A 15,726-nucleotide genomic window follows, 5' to 3' on the forward strand; every position below is an offset into this window, starting at 1 on the left:
TTTCGAGATAAAGGCAAACCGGAAGACACATTCCGTTGAAAACTGTGGTATAAGGCAAGTTCGTTAGGAGCTACTGATTACGGCTGCCTCCCACAGGTTTTGGCACGAAGTTATGAACGAAGATTGGATAGTCTTGGGGCAATTAAAGATCACTAAATTCTGAACCAAACATAAACTAAAAAACATTTTTATTGTCTTATAAACCTCATGTTATAATTACTATAACATAATATACAAACTTTATTACTAATTATTTGACACAAATCAATTTAAGATTTTAAATTTTAATTTAAGGCTTATCCTCGAAAATCCTAACGGTAAAATTCAGTGCGATATCTATTTCAAAAATATCTTTCTTTACAAAAGCAAAATTTATTCACGAAGAATAGTCTAAACGTCATCTTGTACTAAAGTTGGGCTTTTTACCTACTTACAACCGGACACCCACCCCCTGTAGTGAAAAGTCTTGGGTCTATACAATAAAGCGAGCGGTAGGTCTTCTATTCAGTGCAGTTATTATTATTATATTAAATTATTAACAATTTAATGCAAAAAACGCGATTTTTTCTATGATTATTAATGATACTAGGTATTAAAAAAATAGATTTTTGGAAGAAAATTATTTTTTTCACGAATTGTTTAAACAAACTAGACCATTTATTAATTAATTAATATATAAACAAATTACATATTTGTAATGTACGTAGAAATTACATACAAATTAAAAAAAGAGTGATCAAAATCCATTGAGTAGATCCGGAGATATAGAAAATTTTGTTAGTTTAAAATTGTTTGTTCGGTATTTAAACGCCATGGATTTGTGGGTTCTTCCTAGTCACTATTTGAACTACATTTTTGAAAATTCGTAGAGGGTCCTGTAGAGGTACAATGTTTGTGCAAATTTTTTAACAAAAAATACAAATCCCATTCTTTAACATGGCGTCAATAAGTTTCCTTAATTATTATAATCAAATTAGCTGTGAATTAACAAAAAAACATGGCTAACTTTGTCCCAAATTAACCTAGGCCAAATTTTTTTATTTGAAAATTCGGGTGAAAATACTAGCTTTTCGAATGTAACTTTCATTTGTCACCCACAGAATTACCCTATCTTTATTATTTTCTATCTATGTTGTTATTGTAAAAAAAAACGTCTCTGAGATAAACAAATACAATAACCTTTAAACTAATTAATATATCGGTCCCAAATTTTGAGGGTTTGTTAAGTACCCCAATACCCAACTTTGGGTGGAACTCTAAAGTTTAAAGTTTAAGTTTACTAAAAGTTTTTAACAAATATCAATTGTCACTTAGTTTGCAGTTTGCGAAGCAACAAATTGACTTTTCAACTTTCAAAAATCGGCATTTTGAAGCTTTGTCAATATTCTAAAAAATAAAATTTTGTAATTTTATGTCAATTATTTAGCTTTCTAATGGAGTGCAAAAAACAGAAAAAATCGCGTTTTTTGCATTAAATTGTTAATGATTAAAAAACGGCTCAGAACTTTAGGCAGGAAAGAGATAGGTTTTCTTCTTATAGGTCTACAATAACTAAAAAAGTTGTCAGCTACCTGGATTATTGAGTGTCACGAGAAAATCCTTATCACCCTGGACAAGCAAGTGACGAAACAAACTTCATATATTATGTAAACTTTACTAACAAAAACGTTTTAAATAAATATTCCAATAACTATAAATAATCAAATTCCATATTCAAATACTGCAAATTATTTGGGTATTACTCTTTAATAAGCCCTAATAATGTTATTCAACATTATTTATGAGAGAGTGTATATTTCTTACCTACCTGTCGGCGAGAATCCAGAAGCTATCGACAAAGACAGCCTGTACTGACCGAGAGAGAGTAACATTTAGCAGAACTTTGAGATTTTTTAAAAAGTTTATATCAAATAACTGCTTTGTGTTACACTTTATGTTAAAAATAAAAACAGATTCGGAAAGTGGGTCAAATTTTGTAGTGCCCTATTTCAAAAAAAAAATTTACGTTTATTTTAACCAAAAATATTTGAAAAAAAAAATATTGTTTAAACAATTTATTAATTTACAACCAAATAGTGCACTAGAACTTTTTAAGACCTTTCATATAAAAAAAGAATCATCTCAATATCTGCCATAGTTTTTGCGTTATTTGATATAAACTTTTACATTGGAATTTAGCTATGCCCAGAATCGCGAGAAACGGCCTTAAGATTAAAGCTAGAAAAACATTAACTAACAAAGTAAGATAGATAAAGGAATTTTGATATAATGATATAAGATTAATCATTTACGTGAAAAAACGCGTATGAAAGATATATTCTATTTTATTTCTGGTAATGAAAATCATTATAAGTTCTTATTAAGCCCCTCTATGTCAGACAAGCTGCTTATTTCTATATTATGATATGATATATAAAACTTTAATAGGAGTTTTGAATATTGGTTTAATTGCTTAATATGCTAATAGATTCGACTAAATGCGTTAACTAATAATCATAGATGATATCATCATAGATGATGACATCATTCTTGTATCTTTCCTTCATTCTCTTTGATATGCTATAAAACTTGTGAGTCCCATGATGTTACTTCATTTTTTTAAATCATTATGGCTTTGGTATAAAAGTTTACTATAGTTCTATCGACTATAAAATAAGTTAAGTTTATTAAAATAATTGTGAATAAAGCAAATTATCAAGTAATTTATACTTACAGATCTGACACTGGATATAGTAATATTTTTCCTAGGTTTTAGAAGTTTTTCTTCGAAATAAAAAACTGAAGAAGTGTGTGGCTCCCATAATTGCCATAAAATTTCTCTGATAACTTTATATTCTGATATTACATTGGACTTGTTAATAACAACTAAATTCATTGCTTGCTTTTCTAGAAAATGTTCCCTAAAACATGGGTATTAAGGTTTAATAATATTAGTGTATAGAACACAGTAATATAAAAAATCAATAGAAATGATTATTTATGACTTAATTAACGCTACCATTTTTTAACTATAAAAATGAAACTCCAGGCTAGATCAATAATAGGCATATTACCAATACCTATACTAATATAGTTGACAGCTACACTGCCAGCTAAATAAAACCTGATTCTTTGGTTTTTCTCCTTTTCACGTCTGTTTCTTTCATGCCTATTGATGCATCTTTCCATTGTACTCTATGCTCTTTGTTCCAGGCATGTATATCTGTGATTTGTCGTTTCTGATTGTCGAATGTCAAAAAAGTCTCTGTTTTTGATGGATGTTTAATGCTCGTTTATCCTGACACTTGGTGGTCATGCAGTTTCTCCCACACAAAAATTGTTACATTTAGAGGGTATTTTATAGAAGCAGTTCTTTGATCTCTATTGTGTGCTGTTAGGTTTGTTTTTAGACACAATAGATCTCAGTGTATTGGCTGTTTTGTATGTTGTTGTGATGTACTGATTTCCTATCCTTTTTAATTTTTCTGATAATATATTTTTTTACATATGGTATTGTTGTCATCTTTAAATCCCTTCTTGTAGCGTTTCTGGATTTACTTGGATGGTGTTTTATTGTTTCATTTCTTCTAACTTGTGAAATGCCTTGTTTATAAACGACAATGGGTAATAATTTTTAGTTGAAAGTTAAAACCTTTGTTAACAGGTTGTTTTCTTCCTGAAAATGCTCGAAGGAGATCATATAATGATTTGATAATTTTTTTTTTGATGTTAATGTTGTGGTTTGGGTAATAATTTAAATATCTGTCTTCAAATAACAATTATAAAATGTAATTTTCATTGCAATTAATTGTGGTTTAATCTCGTGTAAACAAGATTCATAATATTAAATAGATAAAAAGATTTTAAACAGGCATACAGATAATCTAACATCACAAATTTTTTTCAATAATAAAAAAAATGTAGTGAAGAAAGTTTAGTAACGAAAAGCATAATGTTAAATATATTACCAGAGAATTCCAATGTTTGCTTCTCTTCTCTCACTAAATGGAATATTAAAAAATATATTTTCATTGTACCATGTATGCTGAACTGTATTTAATAATTCTTCCCTGTTTGCTCTAAAATTCAATATGACATCTGTTTCACATCTAGGAATAACCACAGCTGAGGATGTTGTAGGTACTGCAAAACAATCTGGAATATCTCTATCATCAGCAACTGAAGATACATCTGAAGCATCCTGAAAATAGTAATAAAATTATGTCCTTAATATCTAAGTTCAAATTAAGAATAACAATTGCATTTGAGAAAAATAATAACATACATTAACAATTTACGATTTGCGAGGGTGTAGATGAAGCTATGTGGACCTAGTTGCATCAGTAATGTATCAACTAGTAACACCAGTTGGTGGCACAATTTGAAAGAAAAACCTTTGGCTATCCACTGGAAGATTAAGAATGGATTCAAATTGTAGTGGCCCTTACAAAATTTACATCATTCCATATTATCATTACTCTTCAACCATACACAATCATTTTTACTCTCATTCCTTTTCTTCAATATATTTGTCCTCTTTGTTTTACCAAGTCATATATAATAAAATGGATCGAACAAGAACCATTTGTGTTGCTATAATTATGACATTAGCTACAAAAAGGTGAGTAAAATGTAAACAATGTATGAAGGAGTGGTTGAAAAAATGACTTGTTAATAGCAACTCTAGTTCTCACAGATACTTCCTCTAAGGACTAGCAACCCCAGACTTTGCAATGTGATCAATTCCTTTTATAACTTAAACATCAAAGTTTTTAAATATCAAAGATGTGATTCAAAGTTAATCTAACCCCATTTAAATGGTTTTTACCCATATATTTAGTGGCTTCAAACATGTACATCCAGATAGCACTGATGATGGAATAGTTATTCCGAAAATGTTTGGTGATGTAGTCTGATAGGGTTTTTATATTAATATACCTTTTATAAAGGAATTTTTTAAATAAAAAATTTGTGATATATGTTATACAACCAACATGAATTTAATTTCCTTGTGGATTTTATGTTATAAGATCTCAGAATCACTTTAAGTGGTCATCTGAAGTGCCAAAAATGTGTATTGGTTCATTAAAATATCACATGTACTGCATGAAGTAATGCAGAATAGAAAGATTATTGGAATTTCCAATAGCTAACAGTCACCTGGATACTATACTTCGAGGATGGTGGTGATGTTTAAAAAAATAAATCTGAAATATGTATATAAAATAAGTAATCTAATTATTATTAATCACTTACTGTACTTTCATCAAATCTTGGAATAGAATTTTCAATGCCTTCTTTTAAATATTCGCCCCAGTTAATTTCTTCCCGTTCTGGTTCTAGTTTTACTTCAAATTTTTCAGGATTTTCTAAAAACTTTACAGTAGGTTTCTCAGACATACAAAGCAAAAACTTAACAACATTAAGTTGAGCTGTTAGATGTGCCTTGGACACATGTTGTGTGATATATTCATTATAAGATTCAACTAAAGCTTTTGATTGGGAAAAGAAACCATGAAAATTATACTTCTCTGCCATTCCTTCTATACTTTTATCAACTTCAGTTTTGTTAAGAAAATACATTGTATCAGATTTCCTAAGCTTTTCATGAAAGTATTTTTGTACCACATTAAAAGCTTCTGAATTGTCCTAAAATGACATATACATTAAAGCAATATAATATTAAGCTAATCCTGGACTACCATTGTTACCCATTTTAGTATGTGGCAGTATACAATTTAATTATAGAGCCACAAAAACTAGATATTAAATTAGATATTTTTATATGCGATTAAACTATATTTGATTGTAATGAGAATAACTTGTAAATGTTTTTGAATTAATAAATTATAAACGTTTACATGTTACAATCATTAATAATTATAAATAAATCTAAATGTCAAAGCAAATATAAAATATGATTATCATTACACTCAATTGTGGTTAAATCCCAAATAAAAATATCTATAAAAAAATCAGTTATAAGTCAAATTTTGTTTTATAGTTCTTGTACTTAGATTTAGAGAATGTTTGTAGATATTAAAATCAAAACTTTAATAATGATAATATCATTCTGTTCATTAATATATAAAAATAGAGAATACTCTGATAAATAAAAGTATTTGGAATAGACAATATACTCCTTTCGCTTAGCTCGGCATATTTTGACAGATTCATTGTCGGAAACCTACAACACAACAATTCTTACTTCTCAATATTAATAGCTCAAGTATCCTACTATTGGAGACTTCTTTCTTTAAACTAAGAAGAATTATTCTAAATAGTGGAAGTGTATACTAAACCCATCAAATTTTGGGTAGTATATATTTAAAAAATATATTTTAGTTGTTATAATTTAACATAACTATTTATTATATGGTGCAGATAAATAAATATTGATTATCGGTATTTCGCAAAGTTCTATTTTATTTACCATTTAGTTTGTTTACTATTAATATTGGCTATGAGTACGTGTTATTGGTTGTATAGTAATTTCCAGCCACTTTTAGTCTGTCAAAAAGTAACTAATTTCGCATAAAAATAATTACTAAATTCACTAGACAGTTCGGATTGGGAATAGCGAACCGAGTATACTTGATAAATTAAACACCACTTTCTATGAAACTACTTCTTTACTCATTTTTTTTAACAAATAATCGATTACTACATTGTAGTATTCCAGAGAAACTGAACATTTTTATGCTGGAACTCACCAAAGTGTGGTGTGGATGTCTTTTCTAGGTGTTTAATAGTACAAATGATAAATATTTAATAAGCTATTGAATTATTTTAATAATAATATGGGTGTTTATATTTATTTCAGGTAATAGAACTGTAAAGCAAGTCTTCAGTGTTTTGAAAATTTCATGATAGATAATAATCAAAGATGATCACATATCATAGCTCATAAACATGCATTCTGTATTATTTATGCTACTATTTATAAAATGCAGTGAGCCAGTAATTTTTGAAACGAAGAGTTCTCTGAAGTAAAAAATGAACAATTTGAAAAAAAATAGAGAAAATATCTAAAGAGCTAAAACTGCCTAAATAAAATTTAGCTAAACCAAATACATCTAGACATCATCTGTCGTTCATTTTAAATTTAAAATTAAATTAAAATTATATGTATCTCTTTGCTACAGTTTAATGTTAAGGGATTTAGTAGTCACAGGTAGAAATATAACATTGTAATACTATTGTAGGGAAGAATATTTTACCTCAAATCCAGTTACTTGAGTTATTAGGTCCTTAACTGCGTCTGCAATTTCTCGACTGAGCTGCCGGGCCATATTTTTAATGTTTTTACTTAAAAAAAAATAATATTTCTTCCTAGAAAATTTAACAGTTTTTATTTTGTTTAAATTGACGTTGACAGATTATCATACATTTGAACTACAACTAACAAATTGACATCATGACAACCTGTAAAAGATATAATATTTGAACTAACGAGAAATGTAACTACTGATGACAATATTTTGTGGAAAATTTTTGTAAATTAAAATAAATGATATTAAATTTTTACTAGAATGAAACTTACAAATATTCCCATTATCCTGCATGCTGTTCATTTGTATTCATTACGTTACAGTAATGATTTTTTCTACAAAGCACATACACAAAATACAGACATAGGACATCACAGTCCGTGGCTAAATGAAATATCAATAATAGTCATTTTGTGAGAGCGCAGGACGGAGGACCTGGAACTCTGTGAGGTGTAGAAATAGATTGCTCAAGTTATTATAATTTTATTGGAAAATTATATGATTTTTGAAGACATATTTTTTTGTTTGATTATGAATTTTTTACAAATTATAACTCGTGCAAATTCTTGTTTTTATAATGTAAAAATATTTAATAATCTTTAGTTTTGTTCAACTCTCCATTTTTTGTCAAAATTATACCTTCACAACTTTTTTTAATTCAAAACTGTGACAAAACTAAATTATCCGACATCCAGCTTATTAATATCGTCGTGTTTATGGAAATCGTTCCTATTTCGTAGACAGTTGCCTTTTAAGCGGCATTTTTAGTTTTTGAAACACGAAAAAGTCGCAGGGTACTATGTCGGGACTGTCCGTAGAGTTGAGGAGTTGGGCAACCTTGTGCTGTGCAAAACAAATGTTGTATAATGTTCGATGAAGGTGTTGGCCAATTATCTTATTGAAGTAACAAGTTTCTGCTCGTTCAAAGATGCTTTGTTGATAGTGTGTGCTCTAAAACCGTATTAATGGCGAACAACTGCCCAAAAATGAATTAAACATGAAAAGGGACCCAGATAGCATCCTAGATAAAAGTTCTATTTATTAAAAAATTCCTTATAAATAGGTACCTAAACGCATAGGTGGAGTATGTAGATTCACGATTTCATATGAAGTAGAACTCTGGAAATCATATATGGTCCAACTCTACGGGGTGCAAACTTTAAAGTTATACCCGCTTTAGCTTTGCTCATAACATGGGTCTCCACCAATATTAAATCTGATACTTGCAATGTCTGATCTTGACGTTTACTCTCAGCATATTTTATCCTTATATCTTGTTGGCTCTCATGAATTTCTCTGGCTGGACTTAAGGTATCAGCAAGTAAACGTAAGTAAGGCGTAATCTGAGGTAAGAAGTTATCACTTTCAATTATAGCTCGAAAATTTCGTTAAACATCATTTGGTGACGTTTTTCCCCTCCGAAGGTAAGATAAGGAGATATAAAATCAATACACTGATAAACAGTAGTATTAATAGTAAAACGAACACATTGTGGCTTTTTTTTCAGCTAGTATAGTCAGTTAAAATCAATATAGCCAATTGGGTTTTTAGGTCACAGTGCTTGCGTTCAACAGAATTTGCAGCAGGGTGATAAATTAGAATCAGACCCAGACTTAACCCTAAAGCTTGAGTTAAATGTTGTATATCATCATCACTGACGAACTGTACTCCATTGTCGCTGATGACTTTCCTGGGAGTTCTAAATCGTAACACAATCTCGTCAATAAGGCATCTGGCGCACGATTCAGTCACATTCTTGAGGGGAAACATCTCCGTCCATATACTGAATATGTCTTAAATAATCAAAATCCACCTTTCTCCAGTTAAAGTCTCCGGTAATGGACCAAAAAGGTCAATAGCAATAGTTTCAAAGCGCTGACTTTAAACCAGGGTTTGAATTAATCCCGCAGGTTTTAGATTAGCCACTTTGTATCTTTGACACTTGATACATTTTCATACATAATCGGTTACATCTTTACGCATACTTATCCAAAAGTATCGTGGTATAATTTTCTGTAAGGTGCTCTCTACACCAAAATATCCGGCGAGAGGTGAATCGTGATTTTCTTGTTATACTTCCTTGATGGAACATTTTGGCAAGATTAACTTGCTGAGCTTCCTCTTCATCATGGTCAGAGCAATAACAATATAGGTATAGTACATTCTCTCTCTCCATATTTTGATTTAAATAGCACAACTCTCAGGAGTCTCAAAAGACTTTATGATAGAGACCACATCTGTATCACATAATTGTTTTTCTCGAATTTCTGTAGCTTCAGTGGTAGACAAGTTAACAGTCACAAAACAAATATTACATCAATTTTCCTTGGCAATTTTATGACATGTAGCGAGATAGAGTATCGGCTAAGGAATTTTGTTTTTCTGGCATATATTTATTTTTAGATCATATGGTTGTAACGATAAAGTCCATCTAGCAAGTCTTTCTGCCGGAGATTTAAATGACATAAGCCAGCGTATTGGCTGTTGATCTCTTTTAATAATGACAGTGGATGAATTTAGGTATCCAAAAAATTTTGAAAAAACCCATACTACTGTTTTTGCCTCACGGTCTGTTGTATGGTAACTCCTCTGTAAGTAAACTTCTTCAGAACCCTTTCCCTGTAGTAAACGTGCTCCTAATGCCTCTGATTTAGCGTCAGTCTTAGTGATAAATGGCTTCGTAGCGTCGGTCTGACACAGTATAGGGAAGTGGGTCAATAGCCGCTTCAATTCGATGAAGAAGGCACTTTTTGTGGAGAACACCATTTCTAAATAGATCTATTGTCAGTAAGTTGGCTGAAAGGTCTGGATATTTCTGCAAAATTTGGAACAAATCTTCTGAACAAAGCAGGTTTGTAGAAAGCTAACTAGGAACCTGTTTTACATTTTGAAGAGCATACATGTCTTTAATTACATCTATCTTGTCTAGGTAATGGATAAAACCATCCTAATTAACAATGTGTCCAAGATATTTTACCTTATCGATGCTGAACACACATTAAGCACGATTAACGTATAGTTAAAAAAACCTCATCCAAATCCTTGAGATGGCTTTTAAAAGTAGGACACATTATTATGAGGTCATTCAAATGAGCAATCATAGAAATATGTGGCAAGCCCGATTAAGAAAGTTCAATAAACCGTTAAAATGTAGCTGGTGGTGTCGTTAATCCAAAGGGCATAGCATTATACCTTTATGTACCAAAAGGAATGATAAACGATGTTTTGTCTCTACCTTCTTTCTTGACAGCAAATGGCAGTAGAATGAAGTACATCATTATCTCTAAGTAACAGATATTAAACAGGAAGAAAAATATATTTAAACGCCTATATACAACAAAAAGTCTCAAATTTCCACCAGGATCTGGAACTAACACCACTAGTAATGCATATGGGGACTCACATTCTTCAATGATTTCATCTTCTAGAATGTAATCTAGTAAAGAACGCGAATTTTTTTCTGAGAAGGTGCAAGATATTAAGGAGGTTGAAAAATTGGATTACCATCTGTTAACTGACTACTATGTTCATCATAAGGGGTTTATTCTTTATTCTTTTTAAAAACTGTAGAATATGTTTGAATTAATTGCTTCAATTGAAGTATTGTATTGGGATTTAAATTTTTACTATCAGTGGGCTTAAGCGGTAGTTTTGTCTGAGAAATTGCACAAGAGGTATCTTGGATATGCTTCTTAAAAACATCGAAATTTTGTAAAGGATCATCCTCTGAAGAACCACTGCTATTTAGGTATATTTAACACCATTTAAGCAACTGAAATGAAATCCATACCAAAGAGAATTTTACTATTTTTATACTCAGGTAATGCAAGGAAAGTAGTGGTAATTTTCCTTTCTTGTAGTTTTACACTAGCTTTAGACATCGCATGTTATCATTATAGGACGACATGGAATAGCAGCCTCGTCTTGTTGCATCGTTACAGATATTTCACTATGGTAAAAGCAGTTTTTTAATTCTGAGTTAAGTTGTGAAATTTCTGTAATCTTAGAAGCGGTTCTGAGTTTATATTTGTTCATTAGACAATATCTTTTTCAAAATTTGAGAATAGTAGCATAACAATGCAGTTAAAAGGGATATTTAATTGCAAAGAGTATACATACTCTTGAATCTGGTCACCGAAAAATACTTTTATGCACTTAAATTCACAAAACAACAGTCTCACAAAGTTTCGAGAGTTCTTTTCCTTCGCACAAAAGAAACTGATTCTTGTGTTAAGAAGGTCCGACGTTGGGCAGCCAGGTGTAAGATTATGAGAAATAAACTTAGAGGCAGATGATGGAAAATAAACTGTTGATAGTGAAATTGGGAAGCCAGTTGTAATACTATGAGAAATAAACTAAGAAACAGGCGATGGAAAATAAAATTTTGATAGTGTAATTAACAAAGTAAGCACTGACTAAAAAAACTACAGAATAACGGCCGACCAAGCGGTAAAAATAAAATACAATTCATTAAGATGAACACATTGTTTTTGTATATTCCTCTTATATATATATATATATATATATATATATATATATATAAGTAAACATTAAATATTGGGTTTGCAGCAATAAAAAATGAAACGTGTACTCTTTTAAATTTTTATTCCAAGCTTTCGGACATTGGTTATGTCCTTCATCTGGGAGAAACTTAATGAGGTTGTATCATCATCATCAATGTTGATAAAATTTATCACAGTCTCTCATCTTTTTCAATATATAAAACCTATTTTATGTTTAAAACTTAAAAATTACTGTACATCCACAACACTTAATTATTCTTAACACATACATGACATTATTATTGTTAATTTTACTCTATCGTCATTGAGTTTTGTCAAAACAATCCAGTGGTTTTTATTCTTGGTTTTTCAAAAATCTTCGTGTTATAAATTTAAAAATATTAGTATTGACAAGTGAAAATCCCACTCCTCCAATATCAAGCAACTGGCAGTACAGCAAATTATAGGCCTATCATTAGGTGTATCGTGGCAATATAAATTATTTTATATTTATTAATATCATACAGGAGTGAAATTTTAACCTGTCTGTGTTTCGACACATAGCTTATTCAATTAACCTAAAAAAACAAGCTCATAATTATAAAAACGTTACAACTGATTATGATTTTGTTTTGTATTTTAATGCTGCAAACCCAATATTTAATGTTTACTTCCTTACGTTGTCAGCAAATACTTCTGGTTCATTATATATATATATATATATATATATATATATATATATATATATATATATATATATATATATATATATATATATATATATATATATATTGTTATGTTTCTTCTTTCCCAACCAAAGAAAAATAAATAAAAAAAATCCATCGAAATAAAATTTTAAGATTAAAACAAAATTATCTAAAACTTTTCAAACAAAATTATCAAAAAACCTTTGTTTAGAATTAGAAGACATTTTACCTGTAAGTTAATCTTTTCATTGTTTGTATAATCGAGTATTAAATGATCATATTCTAATCTTTTGAAATATGTACAAATTGTGTATTGACAAAACCAATTTTAAAGTAAGCTATTTGGTTTTTCTCTGAAACCGAAATTAGGCTTTTCCAAAATGATGGTAAACACAATTTGAGCTTTTGATTGGACGGTCGTTTTTAAATGGGAATTTGTGAGCCGATCATGAGAACCGGAGATGTCAGTTATAATTTGGTCATCGAAGGAAACAGTCGTTTGTCTCAAGATAGGGTGTGGTTCGTGAAGAACCACTCAAAAGAATTGAATAGTTTTGCAGAAGGATATAGCCAGTAGATTGAAAGAGGTCATTGTATCTACCGTTGGCATTTTGTGAAGATTTGTGAAAGTAGTTTTACGGCATCAAGTTGACAAAAGGAGGTCTTTGTGTCATAAATAAGTAGTTGAGTTTTTGGAGAAGTGCATCAGGTGTTTTTGGTTAGTGCAGCAGGTTTGCAGAGACGTTAGGAAGGAGCCTAGGAGCCAAAAAGGAGAGATCACATCGTTGAAGAGACTGGACTTTTCTGGGTATGTGCCAACATACAACTCAATAGGAAAATAAGCTGTAAGTGTTTTGTACAATTGAATTTTATATCTGTGAAGCATCGGTTTGACATCATGGTCATTAGCATTCAAATTTAAGAACTGAGGTTTTGTTAGGCTAATCAAAAGTTTAAAGTTTTGTTGTTTCTTGTTTCAAGTAAAGAAAAATTTAAGTAAAATTGGTTTTCACTTAATATAAATGTATGTAGATGTAAAATCTTATTGTTATAAAAATTTGATTTATTTTCTTGTATGCTGATTGTAAAGATAACGACAGAATTTGATAATTGTTTTATTCGTTCATATAAAATAAAGAAACGTAAATTTTTGTAATACAATAATTTTTTATTCTTATCCTTCTTCTCTATCCCGATAAAAGACAACTAGAAAATCTTTGAATCCATCGAACACAGGTAATATAAGGAGTTCATTTTACTTTTGATAACAAATAAGTTATATTTTTTATATATATATATTTTATATATATATATATATATATATATATATATATATATATATATATATATACTTTTGCAATATAAGTGTTTAATACAACAGCTACTTTTCCGCATTTTAATTATCTTCCAAACAAGTTTGTATTCTATACACGATAGTCTTATCAACTATTCCTAAATAACAGAACGCCAATTTGCGCTAATTATTATTCATGCATATCTATTCCTTGCCCTACTGATTATTTTCTTTAGTCGCGTGGTCTTGAAATTGTTGATAGATGTTTACCGTCAAATAACCCTTAGGATCAATAATTTTCATGTAAAATAATGATTGCAGACAAGGTGTTATCAAGTGCTAAGTGTGGTGAATGTATAGAACTATCAATTCTGGGATATTCAGTAAGTTCTTTTCTTACATTTTCTTTAGTTTGCTCTATGCGCTGCCATTTTTATTAAAATGGAAATTTTAAATCGAAGTCTAGTCAAAATTTAGTCGAAATTGAGTCAAAATAACCTCTTTTATCGCTATCATTAGCAGATCTTGTAACTCCAAAATAGTAAATTTTATAGGAGACAATAAAAACTTTGTAAAATTTTATTTATATTAGTAGTCATATTTTTAACTCTTTAACTCAAATAACTAATTGTAATTTTTATATTTTATAGTTTTTTTACGGAGTTAAGAGTTTTCCACACACTATATCGGAGATACGTGATTATCCAACATTTATTTGTTAAAATGGAAAAAAGAGTGATCCAGAAAATAAGTCTTTTTTAAGTTTATTAATACAAAAATATATTTTTAGCCCAACAAATTTTAATTAAAGTTATAATACTAAATAAAAAACATAAATTTTACAAAATACAGTAAAGTTTAACACAAACAAGGTGTTTAATCTTGAGGAACTGCAGCATAAAATGGATAAAAATCTGGTTCCAAAATGGATGTTGAGGATTGTAAATCAAGATATTTCCTATATTTAATCGATAGTCTTTTGGTGTAACGACTTGGAAGATTGTGAAGTGTCGTTGGATTAATTAATTTGCCTTTTCTTTGGGGTAGATTTTCCCATTCATCAGAAAAATTCAATTTGAATTGAATTGTTTGATTAGGTAAACACTTCAATGCATGTATATCGACAACTCGGGGAGATCCACTAAGTTTGTCTGGGCTATTATAAAATAAATGGCTATCAAAAGTTTTGAAATATTTGTAATCCAAATACTTCACTGTATATGGAGAAGGGAATTTTCTGGCCTCTTTACAGATTGTTGTATAATTTGCTGGTACACGACCTGTTTTATTTTCCGTTCAATGCAGGATAGTGCATTGAATCGGCTTCTATTTGTGTGTGACTGACTTCTAAGAACTTTGGTTTAATTATTACATTGTTCGTAGATGCAATATGAAGAAGTGCATTGGCTACAGTACAGCAACGGTTCTTGTACAAACAGCCGTCGTGTACTAAACAATTTTTTCCTTTCTCTCAGGTAAGGGCAGGTTTGATAAAACAAAATCTGAAATTATTGTTGAAAACTCATTGGAAGTCAAACCGCCTTCTGTCTCATTCCAGATGAAACAGAATCCTTCCTTGGTGTTTATGTTATAAATTGTTAAGTTATGGACAGACAACTTCATTTTTTAGTAGAGAGAAGATACTGAAGTTTTAGAGCAAAGTAATAATCATCGTAAATTCATTGTGAATGTTACACAAGTTGAGTCTGCTGTATCTACACCTTTTTGTATCATTGCTTCATCTTTCTTAAGAATATGCGTTTCATACTCGTCGTGACTCAAATTTCCAATTTTAAAAGATTCGCAAATATCGCAAGCATCTTTTTGAGTTGATAAATAGGATGATTTAGATCATTAAAAATCTGTGAAATCCTACATTGTGACAAAGGGAGTTACAATTTGTTCTTTGCACCAATTATTTTTATAAAACGTGTACATGCTTCTTTTTGATTGCCAGCCAGGCTCAAGATATA

General features: G+C 29.9%; 1 protein-coding gene across 2 annotated transcripts in view; it reads right to left on the reverse strand.

The window, feature by feature from the left end:
- Grip128 (gamma-tubulin complex component 5) overlaps positions 1-7,631 on the reverse strand; it is a 37,432-nt gene extending 29,801 nt beyond the window's left edge. Inside the window, exons 1-5 of one of the 2 annotated variants that reach the window (XM_072538571.1) lie at positions 7,523-7,631; positions 7,200-7,311; positions 5,236-5,628; positions 3,948-4,180; positions 2,714-2,900 (exon numbers count right to left, since the gene is read on the reverse strand). In XM_072538571.1, coding sequence (XP_072394672.1) covers positions 2,714-2,900; positions 3,948-4,180; positions 5,236-5,628; positions 7,200-7,271 — 885 coding nt within the window. In that variant the 5' untranslated portion in view covers positions 7,272-7,311; positions 7,523-7,631. Of the gene's footprint in view, positions 1-2,713; positions 2,901-3,947; positions 4,181-5,235; positions 5,629-7,199; positions 7,366-7,522 lie in introns of those variants that run through there. The other variant, XM_072538569.1, reaches the window with a different exon arrangement.
- Between the last annotated feature and the right edge of the window lie 8,095 nt (positions 7,632-15,726).

This window comes from Diabrotica undecimpunctata, chromosome 7 (assembly GCF_040954645.1).
Source record: "Diabrotica undecimpunctata isolate CICGRU chromosome 7, icDiaUnde3, whole genome shotgun sequence".
In the NCBI taxonomy this organism is placed as follows: Eukaryota; Metazoa; Arthropoda; class Insecta; order Coleoptera; family Chrysomelidae; genus Diabrotica; species Diabrotica undecimpunctata.